A 21557-nucleotide genomic window follows, 5' to 3' on the forward strand; every position below is an offset into this window, starting at 1 on the left:
GACAAAGTTGGGTCCTTAAGAAAGTTGCTTTTATTATACAACTTCTATTCATACTGGGGGGTAATTCTGTCTTGTGCTTCCTTTGTGAAGGAAATGTATATCCAAGGGAAAAAACCAAACAAACAAGCAAACCAAACCAAACAACTACGCATAATGACTCACAGAACTCCAGATTAAAATTATGCAACTATCCTAATTCTGATATTTACTAATGTTTAGTAAATGACTTAACATCTGTATGGTTTCTTGCATGTATCAGATTTTGGGAGGCAGGGTAAGAATTTATTTATTTATTTTGGGGAGGACTGAAGAAGGTCTGTTGTGTAGATGGTATATGCTAAAGCAAGGACATGGAAATTGTCAGTAGCCTACTCTGGATAATTGCTTGGGCTATGTATTTCCAAAATAGAAACCTAGATTGCGATGTGAAATACAAACACCTGACAAACTGATATACAAAAGGGTGCCTATCCCACACAGCCTAAAATTCATTAACAAACTTATCCAGTTGCATTTGTAACCAGACATCATACTTGCATAATTACATGTTTGCAAGTCTGAACAATCTGTTTCCATTTAGCAGCAAAGTCTATTTTCTAAAGAAAAAATGTCTTCAACTAGATGAAGTATGGTACAATGCTTCCCACTGTATTTCAGAAAACAGTCTTAGGCTTAGTAGTTTTTTGGTTGTTTTTGGTTTTTTTTTTTTTTTTTCTTGTTTATTTGCATTAGAATGCTTTGATGTTATTGAAAATCAGGAAATAAATAGATTATAAATGGCTTTGTGTAGGGTCCTATGTATTCACATCACAACATATTTTATAATATAATAGAATATTTCATTTGGAAGGGACCTATAATGACCATCTAGTCCAACTGCTTGAACAATTCAGGGCTGGCCAAAAGTTAAAGAATGGTGTTAAGGGCATTGTCCAAATGCCTCTTAAACACTGACAGGCTTGGGGCATTGACCACCTTGGGGCTAGGAAGCCTGTTCCAGTGTTTGACTTGGTAAAGAAATGCTTCCTAATGTCCAGTCGAAATCTCCCTGCTGCAGTTTTAAACCATTCCCACATGTCCTATCACTGGATACCAGGGAGAAGATCTCAGCACCTTCCTCTCCACCTCCCCTCCTTAGGAAGCTGTAGAGAGCGATGAGGTCACCCCTCAGCCTCCTTTTCTCCAAACTACACAATCCCAAGTCCTTAGCTGCCCTTCATAGGACATTCCTTCCAGCCCTTTCACCAGCTCTGTTGCCCACCTCTAGATGCATTCAAGGACCTTAATGCCCTTCTTAAATTATAGGTCCCAGAACTGCACACACTACTCAAGGTGAGGCTGCACCACCACTGAGTACACCAGGATAATCACCTCTTTTGGCCAGCTGGTTATGCTGTTTTGATGCACCCCAGGATGTTGTTTGCCCTCTTGGCTGCCAGGGCACACTGCTGACTCGAATTAAGCCTGCTGCTGACCAGCACCCCCAGATTCCTTTCTGCAGGGCTGCCCTCCAGCCGCTCCTCTCCCAGTCTATACTTATGCCCAGTGTTAATCCATCCTAGGTACAGAATCCAGCATTTTGACTTGTTAAATTTCATCCCATTAATCATAGCCCAATGTTCCAATCTATGTAGATCCCTCTCCAAGGCATCTTGTCCCTCAAGCACCTGCCAGTTTGGTATCATCAGAAAACTTGCTAATGGTGCATTCAACTCCTGCATCCAGATCATTAATAAATATATTGAACAGAACTGGCCCTAGAATGGAACCCTGAGGAACACTGCTGGTGTCTGGTCCCAGCCAGATGTAGCCCCATTCCCTACAGCCCTTTGATAAACACTACAGCTCTTTTTGTAAACAAAGATACATCACTACATATAATTCTAGTGCAAGAAATTGGTGAAGGGAGATAAACGTATTTGAAAAATTTCCCCAAATCTGAAATCACCCCTCTCAATTCCCTCCTCCTGTCAATGAACTCTTCAATTGTCTACCATACTCAGTGAAATCTCAACTCCAAAGTCGACAGGAGTTCTGCCAAGGCTTTCCGTGTGATCCATAATCTACTTAGAGATCTTACCAATATTTCCTGTGGAAAATTCCTTGGAAATGCATTTTCATAATTCAAAGATTTAATCATCAGGAAAACAGTAAATTCAAGAAAAAAATAAAAATAGTTCATTACTAGGTGCAAATCATTTCCCAACTGTTCCTTGACTTGAGATTACTTAGAGGAAAGCATGTCTCCTAGAGGATTTGTCTACATCTTACTGCAATTTCCACTGATAAAATTATCTTCTGGAAAGAAAGTTAATTTTTTTTTTGTAAGGATAAGAATGAAAGCATTCACACTATAATCGCAAACTATAATAAAAGTCAAAAGAGCAGGATCTTTAGAGAAGTGAAAACATCTTTGTTGAAAAGAGATAGAAATAACATACATCTATGTTTCTTTTGTCTATAGAGAGCGTTGCTATCATGGTAGTCATGCAGTTTCCTCCCAGACTGTCTCTTAGCACTGAGGTCATCATAGAGTTTCGGTAAGGAATGTGGGACCGGTTTTTCTCTGCAAGGGCAATTATTACCTGAAACAATAATAAAAATGGAAAAGGCATATAAATTTACATGTCTATTAATGATTGACACATAAAAAGAACAAAACCAATCTGCTCAGGAACTTAAACTTCTGATAGAACAGAACTACGCTTATGCAAATCCATTGATTTTATTGAAATAATTTCAATTTAAATTTCAGCGTGTTTATATGTCTGTAGGAGCTGGACCTGAAAGACCAAATAAATTTAATTTTAGCATACCCCAGCTTTACACCCTCTCAGCGACATGGAAACTGAACACAGTAAACTGAAAACTACAGACTCTACTAAGACACAGGAACTTACTGAAAATCTTCCTTGTATGTTTTCTCTCATGATATTAAAGTATGGATAGTATTCAAGTAAAAACTTCCTTAAAATTTGCTAAAGAATGCATTTAAAATTACAGATTCTTAAAGTATGTGGTTCTTAGAGTGGTCAATACATTTATTTCTGAGAAAATGTCTTGAAAAGTAAAACACAAAATGGTGCATGATTACAATGTATTGCTGGAAAGAAATAATTCAGTTTAGAGTATATACTCCTTGGCCAAAAAGGAAATGGTACACCTACTATTCTCAGTTTCCCTTCTTAGCTGTTTACGTTATGGGACCCGATTATTATTTAAAAAAAGCTGGATTACCCCATGATCTGTTGTGATATAAAAGATTTGAACTGTTATCTGGCCAAGCATGAAAAACTGAAAAACTGTACCCACATGAGTTGTGCAAGCTATCCTAAATGATTCGGAGTCGTTTTCCCTTTAACAAATGTTACACACTAGCATACAATTTTGTTTATGCTGCATCTAAGAAAATTGTTACTTTAGAAAATTTAGTTGGCACTAGTTTCTCCTAAAGGTCTTCAGAAAGTTAAAATTTCTTATTACTATAAATTTCACACTGGCAGCCCAGAGAGGGATGAATGTATAATATGAAAATTACTATCTTGTAAAGGAATCTGGAAACCCATTCCTGGATCAAGGTTTTAAAATCTCATATATTACAACTTGTTAGATGGAAATATATCTGATAGTATATAATATTGTACAGAAACCTCATAGTAGTCTAGTGTAAACATTAATAAGCACCATCTCAGTCTCTGCCACACAGAGACTACTATCTGAATAGACAAGAGGGAAAAGACCCAGAGGAAAGGTATGTTATTTCTATTAAGAATGGGAACTGTGTTAACAGAGAAGTTAATTTTTTCTGAAGTTCATGCAGGAAGTCTGTAGCCCAGGTAGAACTTGTACCCTTCCACTCTGTCACTGAAAGGCTATATGACCAACTCTCATGATGCAGAAGCCACTGTACTGTCATGTGACAGAGTCACATAACACAGAAGATGATGGTTTTAAGTCCTTTTAGTAAAACCTCACTTAAATGACTAAATAAATCTTTATAATCCAATCAAGGAATCTAGAATAGAAAGAGGAGAAATCTGAAGGAGAGGAAAATTATGTTCTTTCACAAAGTGACAGTCACCTGTACAGGATCTGAATCTGGATCTTCTAACAGCCAACCAAATGTGATAATCAGAAAATAATCTCATTTCTACATTGTCAAAAAGAAGGTGTTGTTATACTTTTGATATAAAAAAAAGGTTTGGGATTTGTTTGGGATTTTTAAAAAGTATTGATAGATCTAAGCTTAAAAGACCTTAATAATATTACTGAACCAGGACTGTAATATGCTGATTTTGATTAACATAATTTAAGGAAAAAAGTTTCATTTTGAGTGGCCAAACAAACCACTTTAAGACCTAATTAATTTTTTAAACGTGGAAGCTGTGAGAAACATTGTCACTTCTTATAAAATTGCATCCTCTATAATAGCATAGAGCAGGTACAATCACTCACAAATAACTTCACCGAAACATTTGGAAATATTGTTAAGCATAAAAGAAGGCCTGAGACTCACAAGTGGTTATGATATGATCTGAAGCGTGCCCAAGGTGCCTGTTCCTGTCCACATCCTTCCTGCAAGCAGTTAACTTCACATAGGGAATAGATTAGTACCAGTCCCTCATGCCAACTGGTAGCCAGGACATATTCTTAGAGCACCCACAGGAGAGGACAATTTGGGGGGGCATCACTTGTGAGTACAGAGCTATCAGTACATCTATATCTTGCAGTTTAGTGTATCACATGCTCTGAAGTCATATGCCTGCTCCAGAAGGCTCCTTTTTTTTTCCTCCTGTCCATCTGCAGTCACAAGATCTTTGACGTTGCCTTTGATCCAGACCCAGAATCTTTCCAGATTCCTGCCCACACCTCCCCACTCTTCAGATTTCTGTCAATTAAGTTCCCCATCCCATCTCTCATTTCTAGTAGAGGTCAGCAGCTTAAGGTCTGGTCCTTAGAGCAAAAAATCCAAACTCTACTGCTGGTGTCTTGTAGTTAATTACTTTTTGGACAACATATGCTTGTTTCCAATACATACTACAGGTCTCGCTGGAAATAATTCACCCCCCAAAAAACAAGATTTGCTAATCAGAAACAAATGCATGTATTTCACTTTAAATTATTAATAAGGTCCTATTTGTTCTGTTACTCTAATGTCTGTATATGTTAATTAGGAAATAACAAAAACAGAAAATTACCTTTTCTATAGGAAGTGAACAAACCTTGCATTAGGTGGCTGGCAGATTTCAAATTTTATTAGCAAAAACTTTAATAGGTGTGAGCAGCAATCATTTACTAACCAATAAAATATTTCTGTATGCCCTAACTGGAGCATGTGTTAAATGACAGTTAACACACATATTCACCAAACCAAGTGAGAACGTTGTATTCGATTATTCTGAGAAAACACATAAAGTTCTAACTCCACTATAATGTCAAATCATGTGGCTGTATCACTGTTAATTTGTAACTCTAAATTTGGTCCAGGATACCCTATAATGTGTATCAGAAGGGATTATCTAGACACACACAAAAAAAGGCAGTTGTAATTCCAGAACATGCTACTACATCTTACAGACAACAGATGCTACCCAGATATGGTAGCAGGGACTTTTAAGAGCACTTTTGCATCAAACACTAAAATTGAATTGTCCCTACTGCCATTGTAGATCAACTGCATGACACTGTCTCATCTTTATTTTGCTCTAGACACATAGGCCACTTGGAGGAAAAGTGCTTTATTTGAAGTGATTCATTTGAAGATTTTTTTTAACACACTGTGGATATTTAATGAGTAGACCAAGTGTGATAGCACAGAACTTGTTCCCATTGTCATCTTGACACAAATCATTTTACATGACTATTTTATATTATGCAAGGTGTTTAGAAAGGGCATAACTCAACGCTAAAACACCAGTAGATAGCTGACTAGGTTGAGCATGTAAACAAGCTGATTTTGAGGAATCTTTGTACTTTAGTATCAGTTGCTGCAAGGTCAGAATTGAATGGCCCAATTCTCACTGAACAAAAAGATATTTTTTACTGTCTTCAGTGGTCTTTTAGAAAACATTTTTATTAATGATATGCAATCCCAGACAGAACCCAATATGACTATCTCCAGCTGTATTCATTCTAAAATATGAGTTTAAGGTTAATGTTTTGTCATGCAATATTTTACGCTTCTAGAGCACTTCAAACCTGAGTATCTCAAAACACACTATACAGATAACTAAATTCAACCTCACAGAAGCTCATGCAATATTGCATTATAAATACATAAAAATCATACAGTAAATAAGAAGGATCCTGAGTACAGTTTGTATGATCCTGAAGAGGTCCATTTTAGAATCACTTACCCTTATCACTTCCTATGAGTGCAACTGAAATACAGACTTTTTTTCTTCAAGGTAAAATTTAAACAACTGGGGGGTATGAAAAAAAATCTTTGTGATAGGAGACAACTGACTGCCACCTTCTTCTTTTGACAGATGAAATATCTCTGATCATAGATTAAATGAAATCTAAGAGATTTCTTCTTGTTAACAAAAAACCACAAAACAAAAATGAAAAGTGTTCTTCTCAGTAAGTGGAATAAGTAGTCATATTTCCTAATCATAATTTTAAAGAATTTTCACATATAGACACCTACAAAATTTTCCGTTTTAATAGATTTCCTCAACTTTAAGTTTTTATAAATAACACATATACTGAAGTATAAATTACAAGGGACAAATATGAATTTTAGAGTTTCTCTCACTATTTAATTTCTCCCACTAAATGACAGCTTCGCAGACCTGCTATTGTTAGATATAAAATTTTTTAAAGAAGCCTTAGGAAAAAAACACTGTATTCTCCCGCAGAATTCCAAAACATAACAAATTTCTGGCAACAGGAACAGTGTTTATTGTACTGTGAAAACAATATTATGTATTCAGTATTAGAAAGACGTTAATTTCTCTTACAGGTGTGAGGTCTGAAATCCACACTTGAAAATCTTCAATGATTGCAACTTAATAGCACAGCATCCACAAAATAGATTTCATTGATTGCCAAAACTTTCTTACCCTTGCTTGGTGTTTTACAGCATTAGAATACAAAACATCACAAGCAGATCAGGGAAATATAATGTGCACTATTTTTCTTTAAATAAGCATAAATGTCTTCTAGCAATGCCACAAATACTAAACCAAACAAAACAAGAAAATTATTTTTTAAATAATGTGTATCTGTGTACTTACTATAACCTTACTGTTTAATTGTTAAGCTTTTCCTAAACTAAAATATGTTATTTCAAATGAAGAGCTACGAACTCAAACATTTAAAAAACTTCAATAGATATCCTAATACTAACTGAATATTGGAATCAAGATTTGCAAAACATTTCACATTGCTTAACAGGAATGTAGTAAAGGGAGAAATGTTTCACTCTATTCTAATTTTACCTGTTCCAAATAATGTAATGACAAGTTGATATATTTGGCTTCTGTCAATAAGTGACCTCCAACTCCAGTCTTTGCAACACGCTCTGATCCAGCAAGGTCTACTAAGTGCAGCTTGGAGTGTCGGATAGTTGCAGATCCAGGTTCCTTGCTGGCGATGTGAATAGTGAAAATGCAGTGAGATCGGGTTGAGGCTTGATTCATTGGTGTCTGCAATAAAAAGAAAGGAAGAGTTCTCAATGTTCATTTAAGAAATAAATTTAGCTTTTCATAGCTCAGTAATCTGGCAGTTGTAATCACCTATGCAATTTTTTCACTATTGCATCTCTAATAAATATGTAAGAAGTACCCAAAGGAATTTACCTGGCACTCGCCTTCTGGCCAAATACTTGGATAACTTTCATCTGGACAAATTGTACTTCAAGCAACCAAGCAACTATCCTTGTTCCAAGATACTCTAACAATGAGTACATCGGCAAAGAAGGTGGCCTTACTATGCTGAAGAATACTAGAAAAGGGCACCTTGATTGGAGGGAAAGTTCCTGATCTCCAAGAGGTTATCAATTTCCCCATTGGTAAGTCCATTTTTATTGTGTTTTTGGCTAGATAGCTACTGGTGTAACTAAGACTAGGACTTTTTATGAGGCTTTAGACTTTTTCATTTTGATTACTTTTACAAAAAAGTCAACTTGGCAAAATTAGTATCAGAATTTTATGTGGTATGACAGAGTTTTCATAAAAGTTTTGACTTTAACTATATTGATTTGGAATAGCTATTACCATACTTTCTTAACTAGACACATGGAAATTCTTGGTCAATTTTTAGAGATGCCCAACTTCAGTATGACTTCAGTGATGTTCCCGATATATGTGAAATGCAGAACAGAAAATTTTAAACAGCTCAGATTTTTAATTTTAGATTTCAAATAACCACATACCATCACACATATACCTTTCTTTTCTTAAACAACATATAAAGGAATCTTTAAGCATCTAAAGCCTCTTACATTTAGTTATATCAAGCTGTTATTGGAAACCTAAATCTAAAATAATTCCTTATTATCCTTATTTTATACATAGCTAAAGCTTTAGAATATATATGAAGATTATAGGTTTACTGTACAAATAGTATTTTTATTTATCAACTATAACAAGTCTGACTACATTGCTATCAAGGCAATAATAATAAATACCTGACTTGCAAAAAAATAGGGTAGTGAGATAAATTAATAATTATTAATGAGTTAGCAACTAAATCTATACTTGTTTATAGCTGTTTAAAAAGATGATAAAAAAATCCTGGTTAAACTGTATACACTAATCTCTTGTCTATATTTTATTCCTCTGTTATTCTAGAGTAATTATTTATCTAGTCATACCCTGTGATTCAGACTAGATATACCAACATATTGCTTTTTCTTCCTGAGTCTGCTTTGGTATGAAACATTCTCGATGCTAAAATAGCCTGCCTATTGCAGGTGTTGAAGGTGTTGTCTTGTAAATCCAGAAAGGACAGCTCTTAACAGAAAGACTGCAATCTGAATATTCCTTTACCACAAAAAATATGAACAGCTATACCTCTTGGGTGTATTGTCTCCCCTTCAATTTCCCAGTATTTTTTTCCAGCCTTAATACTTCCAGTACAACTGAACTGGTTTTGGGAACTGATCCAGCTCAAAGAAGAAAAAAGACTGCAAACCATAGATATTTAACCTGGATCAGTTTCCCAATTCAGTTACAGGGCAGCTGTAGAAAGCACTTCTGCTAGAATAATTGAAAATGGCAGCATACAGCATGTGAGCAAGTAGGTGGCGTGCAGGAATAGCATACTCTTGCAGTTGTTTGTGAAAATTCTGTAATGAAATTACAGCCTTAGCACTATTTTATTTTGGGCTGCTTTACCTAATAAAGCAAAACTCAGAGGGAGAGGGAGAAGAGTTTTGATCATTAGTTTATACAGATGAGGAATTTTGAAATAATATAAGCAAGACACTGGCTCTGTTTAATTGCTTGGTTTCTAAGGATCATTTCACAACCCTGGTTTTGCATGTTCCAAGCATTCTGCTGGACTGGTCATTAGAAATTCTAAGCTTTTCACTAATTTTTTTCATGTAAAATGAGTGAAGCTGATTTGGAAGTAATTGGCTACAATCCCAAATTGCTATTTTTATAAAGTCCTCCTTCAGAGTAGAACCACACTTTAATCAATACACCAAGATGTCTTTTTACAATATGATTCTATCTTTACTTTGCAGTTCCTGTATATAGAAATCTCTATTAGAACTCTTCCAGGAAGCACAAAGCAATTTAAATTTAAATGGGATGTGATCGTGAAACGTTAATTGCAGACATAATCCCCCACACTTTGCTCCTTTTACCACACAAGTAGATGCAAAGCACACCACAACAGAAATGAGAACTTGTCAGCATCTTCAGTCCAAACATAAGCCTTTTTTGTTTGTTTTTTTGCTATCTTACATATGCAACTTCTGAGTATCATCTCAGCTGTTCAGAAAGTTTGAAAACTGAAAACAAACAAACAAAAATTTTCTGGACAGTGTCTCTGAGCCTACTTTAGTGGCTTTCAGAGTTCATTTTGGCTTTGTTAGCAGTATTCAAACCATATGTATATGAAATCATCCTCACACTAATTTGATGTGAGGAAGGAGAAAAAAAGGAAAGAGGGGAGTGGCCTGGCTCTCAGCAGATGGTTGCTATTGTGAAAGTTATATATAGAACAACTGATGAGCTGCAGTTACTTACAAAGAAACATTTTTTTCCCAGGAATTCTGTGACATCATAAACCACATAAGCAGACTTCAGATGCTTTGTGATATCACATGAACACTACAAAGGAATTAATGCCAAGTCATCTGTTGCTGCCCTTTGTGGCACGGTTGCTTTCAAGATCATGATTTGGTAAAGCTTCAGTGTTTTGTTTGATCTTGGAAAATATGTACATGAGAGATTTCAAGCCACAGAACCCAGTCTCCTTTTTCTCCAGGACCAGGATATACCTATATTTGCTGAAAATAAATAAACTGTATAGAAGCTTTGTTGTGACTTAAACCATTACATCTTTTCATACATTGGTTGCAAGAAGGTGATTTCTACTTAAATGAGAACATGCAGTACAACCATATTGCAAGAAGCACCCAAGTCAGATATTTCTGTCAAGGAATACAAGGTCATGAAAGGTCCAAAAATCTGCTGGAGCCTAAGTTATCCATCTTAATCTGTTACCTATCTTAAATCAAGAAAACACTGCAGGAGTTCTCCCCTATACAAGAATTTATGTAGGATTTAGATATAACATACTATTGGTTTAAATAGAGTTCTTAATGATTGAGGACCTAAGAAGGAGAAAGTTTCTTAAATAGGAGAAAAACATATGAAAAGCTGTTTCAAAATCATCATTAAACTAACAGAAGCTGCTACTATCTGGAAGAGTAATGTGTTGATTATGGATGCCAAATAACACTCAGAGATGATACAGAAAACAGGACAGCTGGGACAAAAAGATTTCACAGGTGATAAATGCAGACATTCAGACCACATTGCAAACCATCTCCACTTGGCAGTTTATATAATTTCAGTAAAATCTTTTCCTTGAATCAAAATATTTAGACATCAGAAGAATATGATTTTCCTGTATGAGTGAATTAGCCAAGTGAATAGTGACTAGTCAAGGCATAAATGAAGGCTGATTCTGAATGTTCCCATTTTTTTTGAGATAATTTCTCAATGAAAAGTGACTAAATTTTAAGGAGGGTTTCTTCTTCCTCTTAAGGTTCTTTCACTTTTGAACTTCTTGAAGAAGGGCAAGGGAAAAGAGAAAAGCACTGAGAGCATCTAAGGCTGACATCAAACCGTTTTTCTCTAATCTCAAACTACAATCAGATGGATGTCTGTAGGAAGACAGTGATTTCACAGTTCAGGTGGTAAGAAAAGAGCCATTGTGTCCTACAAGAATGATAGTAAAGTGATATCACACTGTTTCTCTGGTTGAAACTCATCCTTAGAATATCCTGGTGTTTTTACAACATTCTGTGCTATAAACTAACAGTGTAAGTCTCTGCAAGGCTGAAGGAACAGAGATTCTTTGTTGAAAAACAGTGGATGTATCCATCTGTCTAACTAATATAAACCATGCTACATGGAAGGGTATGTAAGTTGAAGAATAGGAGGTTCCTGACTGTATCTGGTAGATGAGTGAGACCTTGATATATCTTTAGTTTCCTTTCTGATTAATATGATACAAGTGAAGGGGCTTGTCAGGTGTACTTAGGTACATTTGACCCAGCTGAAATTGCAAATTTCTTGCTATAAAAATACAAGGATTGGAATAGGTTCAATCTGACACTTCCCTGACTTCTAAAAGTAATACTTTACCTTTCTTTATTTACCACAAGTATGGTTTCACAGTTAGACCATGGTAACTGAGGTAATTTTAAAAGTAATTAATATTCTCTGGTGAGGATATTATTAAACTTCACATTAAGACTGATTTTTATCCATGTAAATCCCAAAACACTTTAAGGACTATTCAAAGTAGCACATAAGACCAGTGATTGTTTTACCACACATAGAAACAAAAGCACCTGTGCTGAAATGATGATGCCATTTGGTGCTAATGATACTACAGAACAGGTTTGTCAAAGTGGAAGTAGATTAACAGTTGACACCAATGAGGAACCTAGAAAACCAGAAAGTTGTAATTCATTCTGGAATGCAGCCCTTACACAGATAACATGCCTTCTTGGCAAAAGTGTAATTTAATCTCATATGTTCACACATTCAAATCCTATTTTTCATATTTCATCCAAAAAACCTCACATTCAAACACTACCAATGGCTTTCTAAAAATATTCAAGAGAATACTAATGGACAATAAAAATAAATACAAAGGGAATTAATCCAATTCAGAGGTCACAAGTCAGTCCCCACAACTATCCTTAAATGTTTAAAAGTTTCATTCTTTCTTGAAATAAGCTTATTGAAACAATGCCAAAAGCTTACTGCTTGCCCCATGTGCACTTCAAACACTTAAAATGGTTGAACAAATACTGTGTAGTATGCACCATCTTCCAAATTTAAACAATGGAGTATTGTAGGTATAAAACCATGCACTAAAACATTTCTTTACTCACTAAAATGAAGTAATTTTTCATTAAAGGAAAAAAAAATGCTAACTGTACATGCAACTGCAGTGTTCAGACACATCAATCTCACATAAAGATTTTACAGTTCTGAAATTGATGCATGCCCTTGGGAGGCTACTGAGTCTAACTTACTCTGCTTTTTAAAGAGAAATACTAAAGAATTCTCTAAATCACAGAGGTTTGGGCATATTATTTCAAAGGACAGCAATCACAAGAGATTCCCATCACAAGAATTTAGAAAAGACTACTTCAGTTGAAGACACATTAATAGCATATCTACCAAAATAAAACAATTTGTGAACACTACCTAAACGGCCAAACCCTTATTTCCATAGATCAGTTTTTTTAGATGCTGCTGCTACCACCTGTGTCACATGTGCAAATTAGACTTTGGAATCCTTCATTTGCATGTATTTGAAATACCTAAATCATAAAGTTGGCTTAAAAATCAAAATATAAAAGATAAACTCAGTTTTTGTTTTATAACTTGTTGCTGAGATTCTTATGCATTTAAATGTAACAAGAAACTGTGTTTTATGGGAAAAACAAGTAAAAACCCAAAAATATAGCCCTTATAGTTGGAAAAGATGACAATAAAATGATCAAGTTTTTGTGCTCCTTCTCTGCCTATATGTCCCTGGGAAAATATAAGACAACAACTTCCTAATTGTATTTTTATATTATGAAGTGTTTGTGCACAGATGTCTCTCATCACCATTTTGACAACTGCCAGTACATGTCAAAATTAGAGCAAAGAATTGGTCCTATACTGACCTATAAACCGATCCTGCAAAAACTAGAATAGCTTCCTCTTTTTTCTTTCTTATGAGCTATACAGTTATGTGTGGGAAAGAAGTATTTGGTTATAAATGTGACTTTAGGTTCTGATATTTAATGAATAAATGAATGTAGCCTATAGACTACTTTTAATATGATCATCACTTTCTTTTTAGCACAGTCAGTGGTGAGGGCAAAATGCAGCTGTCAAATCACAAGTTAGACTCCACTAGCAGAGGCATTGCAGAAATTAAATTGTCGTTCTTACTTTCAAAATGATCCTGCAACACTTCAGAGAAGGGTTATCTCAGGCATAAAGCATCAGATTGCAATTTTAGAGGCCACAGATTTCATATGTGATCCATGACAGTCATCTTAATTTTTCTACAGTCAAACTTCTCATTGTTAAAAAAAATGAATCAAACATTTCTTTTACTTTCTTTTCTATTTAGGTTTATTCATCTTGTGCCTTTTTCTTTAAAGTTTACTTAAACGGGGTCCTAATCTTTTTTGAGGTCAGAGAGCATTATCATAACTCAATGTTTAAAAATATGGATCTCTGGAGAAGTTATGGTTGATGTCCTAAGACCTCTACATTAATCTCTCATTTCTGCAAACACTGTTTTCTCATTCTGATAAGTCATTATATAAAGTACATGTCACCTGAAGCCAAAAATGCCAAATGGTAATGGATAATAAATTCTGTAATGCGTAAGAGGAAGCAGCACCCAGTAAGCTCACTGGACTGTACTGCAACGTACCTGCTCCAATTGCAAAGGAACAATATCTGAGATAACTACACAAATAAAATTTCTGCAGTAAAATCCACCTCATTTGAAGTTTTTGGAATCATATAAGCATTGAGACTAAGCAAAGTAAATATTGCTGCAATGGGTGGTAGCTATTCCAAGCAAGTATTGTCTGCGTTTTTTTCTCTTAAGTTCTCTTCATTAAAGACCAACGAAACAATAACTTTATAGTGTTTATATAAAAAAAACTCGTAACGTGGCAAAAGCAGCAAAAGTGGTAATGGCATAGCATTTACTAACCCAAGCCACTCAGCTTAGTGAATTCTCTGTTACTGGGGACATTCTCATGTCTATTCTTATGTTTTCTAGCAAGTACTGGTATGCCCCAAATAAAACTACCAAGTTGTAGATTAAAAAAATATACTTAAGGAGATTTTTCTTCACACAATGCAGTTAAGTCATGGAACTTTGTGTCACATGAGATTTCATGATAAAAATTTGCTGAGGTTGAAAAAAGCATCTGGGCAAAGAAAAAAATACAACAAAAGTTTTAGCTGTAAATAGTCTGAGACACAAACTAATGAAGACTAGATTTTTTTAAAAAGAAAACTATCATGCTTTACTTGGTTTATCTTTTACTCTTCTTTATATATTTGCTATTGGCCATTGTTTAAAACAGGAAACTGAATAAGACATATCTTTGGTTTGACCCATTAAGAATATTCTTTAGTTTTACTGAGCATTACTTCATCTTGACCTTTAATGACTTATCTTCATTAGTCCTGCTATTTCTTCATAACTTTCAGTGTTTGGGATATATTTTCTCCTTAGGCAACATTTTCCAAATATGTAACACAACTGCCCTTTACAATTTCTGATTTATGATCCTGTCAGCCAGCATCACACCATTTTTTAAATATTCTGTCTCATTTTCATACACAGATCCTCTAAGATTTCCTGAAGATCTTTCTCCATGCAATGAACTTTCATCTTCTGTTTTCCTTACCAGCTATCATAATAGGTTTTCAGGCTTCTGAACTTAATTACACCTTTTTGTCTCCTCTATTACACTTTTCAAGTTCCTCTCCTCTAAATTGATTGATTTTTCCATTTCAGTATCAAATGGTTCCTTACCTCAATATTCATATTTACTAAGAGCCCTCAAGTACAGCTTGATTATCTCTTGCCTTTAACATCTTTCTGCTTCTTGGAATGTCACAGGTGAAATAGTCTTCTTTGAGAAAGGGAGAACAAATGAGATTTTTGCCTATTTACATTTTGTAATCAAATGTTTCTTCCCCTGTGCCCAGGGTCAGCCCTGTTCCCTGTGCCCATGGTCAGCCAGCAGGAACACTAAACTACTTCACTATTTCATCCACTTTAAATGTCTTTCTTGTAATGGATTTATTATATAACTTTTTGGTCACTCAGAGGAAGAAAATCCACAAATTTCTAAAATAGAATTAGCTGTGTTGTCGTAAAGACACATTGACAGTGTTCATGTTTTACAATATGTTTTTTTATATTTACATTCCATTTCCAAGTATGAAGATATGGGGAAAAAAAAAACTACAGATTTTGTATATGGCAACATTTCATTTGAATTTTCCAGAATCAGTAAAAACACCCTCGGCTTTGCATGTTGGCAAATACTTATTTTGAATGTGCGTTGCACTACCATTTGTTTTTTTACACATAACACCACATGTTTATGCAATAAGAAGAAAAAAAAGGGCACTGCAAACTCTTACTGTAACTACATCAAAGGCAATTTAGTACTTCTGTGGGAATATTTGACAATGCTTTGTAAGGCCATGTTTTCTAATCTTTAAATGTGTATGTATGTGGATACATGCCACATTCAAAATTCACTCTATGGTTTATAAGACTTTTTTTTTTCTTTCTTATTTTAACTGCAGTAAGTTATGACATCAACAACCACCAGTCAGATTCACTACAGAAAAACAGAAAGATCTTTGCAAAGTGAAAGCTATCATCAGAGAAATGCTTATTTAATTTCACTGTGAAAATACACTCAGAAAGAAAACACTCATTTATCTCCAAGGACTTCCAAAATATGCCTCTTACGTGGAAAATTTTATGACCATTTAACTCTGGTTTTGTTAAGTAAGATTTGTAACAGCAACTCTCACCTCAGCAATCATTCTGTTGGTGTCTCCCAAGAAGAGTAGGTTTAAGGCTTCCTCTTCATTGGTTGCTTGCTGAAGAGACAAGTTTTTCAGATGAATGTTCTGATCAGGGTCTTCCATTATTGTCACTTTTCTACATGGAAAAAAACACAAAACCAAACGAAAACTAGAACTGTTGTAACATGATCTTTGTTCCATACTTTCATTTCACTGAGACTAAAAGGTGACATCTAAAACTAATCATAATAAAAGAACTAAGAACATGAACATTAAAGGAAGTGCTGATTTTTTTTTAAATCTGTCACCCCTTTTTATCTCTTTATAATAAACTTCCACATAGAAAAGGAATATATAAAATCTATATTAGAGAAAGCTTTCGGATTTTTTTATGAGATATTGTAAAATCTTAAGAGCAAGAGGTAAAGCAAATCATCACAAACAAATAATAAATTGGGGTTTGTTTGCCATTACCACAGTGATTGAAGCACAAATGATACATAAAGTATAGTAAAATCTTGATGAACAAATAGGCATGGAATATTTCAGAATCAATACATCTGTAGCCAACATGTTTCTAATATCTTCGCAGTTGTCAAGATTATTTCTCTTCATCCTTCTCAAATGATAACAGCTACAAATGTAAATGATCCCTTCTTAAAAGCAAACAAACAGAATTATTTTATTTATTTCCACTGAGGTTACAAATGCTCTTAGTTGTACTTCTTTAAGCCTTAAAGTTCAGAAAAAGGATGTTAGATGGAAGTAGGAAGGATGTGTCAAAAGTTTTAGGAGAGCCACTAAATATTACCAAAACTCCTTTTCACTTCTTTAAATAGCCCTTTCATATAAGAATTTTTTCTTTTGATCACATTACTAAGAGTTAAACTTTATTGGCTTTACTGAGTAGCCACTAGGTTCTTCTCAGTTAAGATATTCTATAGCATCGCTAGTCAGAGAGGGACCTGGAGGTGTTGATTGACAGCCGGCTGAACAGGAGCCAGCAGTGTGCCCAGGTGGCCAAGAAGGCCAATGGCATCCTGGCTTGTGTCAGCAATAGCGTGGCCAGCAGGGACAGGGAAGGGATCTTACCCCTGTACTCGGCACTGGTGAGGCCGCACCTCGATTCCTGTGTTCAGTTTTGGGCCCCCACTACAAAAAGGACATTGAATGACTCGAGCGTGTCCAGAGAAGGGCAACGAAGCTGGTGCAGGGTCTGGAGCACAGGTCATATGAGGATCAGCTGAGGGAACTGGGGGTGTTTAGTCTGGAGAAGAGGAGGCTGAGGGGAGACCTCATTGCCCTCTACAGCTAACTCAAAGGAGTTTGCAGAGAGCTGGGGATGAGCCTCCTTAACCAAGTAATAAGCGACAGGACAAGAGAGAATGGCCTTAAATTGCACCAGGGAAGGTTTAGACTGGATATTAGGAATCATTTCTTTACAGAACAGGTTGTTAGGCATTGGAATGGGCTGCCCAGGGAGGTGGTGGAGCCCTCATCCCTGGAGGTGTTTAAGAGTAGAGTCAACATAGCGCTGAGGGATATGGTGTAGTTGGGAAGAGTCAGTGCGAGGTTAATGGTTGGACTAGATGATCTTCAAGTTATTTTCCAGCTTTGATGATTCTGTGTTTCTGTGATTCTATCCAACATGGAAGCCAAATAGTTGCATCACTGTATTTGAAAACTCCAATAGTGAAGACTTAAAACTGAAGTACACTAATTCTGAGGATGAATGACATGTCCTTCAGGGTGATTTACATGTTCTGAGACATCTTACAACAAGCAAATTAGAACTTTATTAAAAGTTAGAAGAATGTAAAAAAATTTGTTTAACTAAGTAGACATAATTCTTTATATACATATATGTATAGATATTTGTTTTTTCATATTCATCAAGGTTAACCACAAGAGGGAGTACAGGGCTTGAGTTTTTATCTCTAGATAGTTCTTGCATGTTAATTACTCCAAGCTGCTTCAAAACCACACAGGTTCAATTTTGTTCTGCTTTGCTTTTTTTCACCTGAAGCTGACAGGATCAAAATGAGCAGCTAAGCAGCATTCCATAGTATTACTCTGAAGTATTAGGGAAACAGTTCACCCTCTGATGGTCAAAACATTGGAATGGATATAAAGAAATAATGTGAACACATTGCAATAGACTCACTATTTTAAAGAAACAAATACATGTAAAAGTACACACAATGCTAATTTAGTAGTCATAACAATTGTTTTTCCAAGTATGATTGCCTCCCCCTTATAGCTTTATTTTTGTGCAGTAGAGTAACATAGCACTAGGACAGACATAGAACTCTGCTTCCCCCATTCAGAGCATAAACTCAAAAGCATAATTCTGCTCCTGCATAAAAACGTTTTGATAATGTCAAGTTGTATTCTGTCCACAATTCCATCTGTGCATACGTCACCTGCTAAAGCCCAGTGGTTCTGGTTACAGCATGATGCTTTGGCTGATTTTATTATTTTGAAATCGCATGATAAGCATCATCTACTTTTTTTTTTAATTTAAGAAAACAATGTTGTTTTGCTATGCACACTTGGCATATTATTTCAACTTCTAAGGATATTTTCAGACTACATTTTGACAAATAGTTATAAATGATTTCCAGACAATGAAGATATTAGTTTGGATGAAAAGTTCTGGAGGATTATTATATCAGAAAGGAGACAGTGGAGACGTCAAACCAGTGACAGCCTCCTACACAGTGGCCTTGCAGCTATCAGGAGGATTTCCAGATGGAAACCTAAATTTGTACATCTTGAGAGCCATCTGTCAAAACCTTCTCAGAAAGACATGTTCCAAAATGACAACAAATTTTATAGTGCTATAAAGTTACTATATAATACGATAGATTTCTACAGAACATTCTCTGTATTAGTGAAATCTTTACGTTTCATAGCCCTAAGTTGGATCTTGGAGTGGAAAAGCTCTGTTATGTTATCCATAATGACTCAAAGAAGGCAGAGACAAGGGTTTTTTTTTTTTTTCTTTCTAAACAAATAATCTTTCCCATTTGGCTTAATAGATGGAATTTGTAGCTGATTAGGAAACATGTAGGATGGGATGGGATCAGCTTTTTTAATACTGTTATTACCTCAGGCCCTTTCCTGCATCAACTGAGCTGCCATTAATGCATGGGCACCTTACACACTGAATGCTTTCATTTTCCTGTTACTGGTAAACAATGAAGTTAAAGCTTCCTTTGATTAATTAATACCATCTAATTAATTTGTGTAATATAAATAATTTTTAAAAAACCTTAAAATATTTTGGAAAACAAATGACAATTTAGAATCTTAAGTTTCCTATCATTATATCTGTCTCTAGGGCTTAGAATTGAAGAAATCCAAAATAATCTAAAAAATTTTATGAACATTTAAAAATTAATCATAATGATGTAAACAAATAACATATGAGGATATATACCTTCCATAACAATACATTAGCAGAATGTAGTGCTGCTGCTTCAGCATGTGGAGGAGACTATACAACCAATAATAAATTTAGGAAAAGGATAAAAGAGAAAAGCAGTAATCATGCATCTCCGAGTCTGTCTGGAAGAACAGAATAAACTAATGGATAACTATAGCTAATCTTTGTGTAAAGTTGCAAGGAGCTTTAGGTTTTAAGAAAGAATGACCAAGATCATCACTTTATATATCATCCCCCAAAAAGTATCTTTCAGAAGTGTAGCTCCCTGAATACCATATCAGAGGACAAAGTCAACACTGATTCAGGAAGCAAGGTTACAAAGTTATTCAGCCACCAGCACAGCTTTCAACAGCACAGAGATTTGATCTTCCATTCAAGTACAGACCTAGAGCATAATCTTCTTAGCTTGTGAGACATGACAGAACTATAAGATGAGTCAGTATTGGTGCAGACTGATCTCCTGACATATCACATTGTCATAGGAAATCCTTCCCGCTGTCTCCAACGAATTCTACATGAGACAAGAAAAATCACAGTTTCCTTGTTCTACCCTTTATGGACATTGGAGTGTACTGATACTGACTGAGAGGATGTTGCACATTTAGGAGTTAGCAATCCATGTAACAGTGCCTGTGCTGTGCTAAATGCACAGCCTGTCATTCAGGCCTCTGTCCTGCTGCACAGACTATAGGCTGCAGGATAAATTCAGCCAGGTCATTGTAACAGAAGAGCTGGTGGGCAGATCCCACCTGGTCATTACACCATCAACATGCTCTTGACTATCAAAAACTGCCACAAGAAGTTCTCATGAGAACACCTTTTAGAAATTGAGCTGTTTTCTTGTAAGGAAGTTATAGAATAGCTCAAATGACCAAAAGATTAGAGCAGCTTCTCTCTATGAACAGGAGCTGTGCTGCTCTGCACAGTGAGCCACAAGGAAATTCATTCAAGCTCCATCTGATGCTGCATGAATACGGGTTGCCTAGCATCTGATGGGATGTAAGGTTTACTTGCCATCTACATACCTCTTCTTAGTCTGTCTTATTAAAACAGCTACCTTATTAAGCCATTTTATTAAAGATTAGGAGAATACAAAGGTTTGTAAATTTAATCTTTAGTATTCAGTAGTAACACACTGAACACTCTTCATTTTCATAGAATCCTAGAATGGTTTGGGTTGTAAGGGACCTTAAAAATCATGTAGTTCCAACCCTGCTGCCATGGGCAGGGACACCTTCCACTAGACCAGGTTGCTCAAAGCTCCATCCAACCTGGCCTTGAACACTTCCAGGGAGGGGGCAGCCACAACTTCTCTGGGCAACTTGTTTCAGTGTCTCACCACCCTCAAAGCAGATAATTTCTTCCTTATATATAATCTAAATCTACCCTCCTTCAGTTTAAAGTCATTACTCTTCATCCTATCACTACATGTCCTTGCAAAAAGTCCCTCCCCATCTTTCCCATAGGCCCCCTTTAAGCACTGCAAGGCTACTATAAGGTCTCCCCGGAGCCTTTTCCAGGCTGAACAACCCCAACTCTTTCAGCCTGTCCTCATAAGGGAGCTGCTCCAGCCCCTCGGTCATCTTCATTGCCTCCTCTACACTCGCTTGAGCAGGTCCATGTCCTTTCTATGTTGGGGGCCCCAGAGCAGGACATAGGACTCCAGGTGGGGTCTCATGAGAGGGGAGTAGAGGGGGAGAATCCCCTCCCTCGACCTTCTGGCCACACTTCACTTGATGCATCCAGGATACAGTTGGCCTTCTGGGCTGTGAGCACACATTGCTGGCTCATAGTCAGTTTTCCATCCACTAATACCCCCAAGTTTTTCTCTGCAG

The 21557-nt window shown here is 35.9% G+C and overlaps 1 protein-coding gene across 1 annotated transcript in view; it reads right to left on the reverse strand.

Annotated features, from left to right (window-relative positions):
• The window catches only part of KIF6 (kinesin family member 6), a 173181-nt gene that overhangs the window by 121659 nt on the left and 29965 nt on the right, over nucleotides 1-21557 (reverse strand). Inside the window, 3 exon segments of the mRNA XM_074925875.1 lie at nucleotides 2442-2585; nucleotides 7443-7649; nucleotides 16281-16410. Of these exon segments, the coding sequence (XP_074781976.1) occupies nucleotides 2442-2585; nucleotides 7443-7649; nucleotides 16281-16410 (481 nt within the window).

This window comes from Athene noctua, chromosome 1 (assembly GCF_965140245.1).
Source record: "Athene noctua chromosome 1, bAthNoc1.hap1.1, whole genome shotgun sequence".
Lineage (NCBI taxonomy): Eukaryota > Metazoa > Chordata > Aves > Strigiformes > Strigidae > Athene > Athene noctua.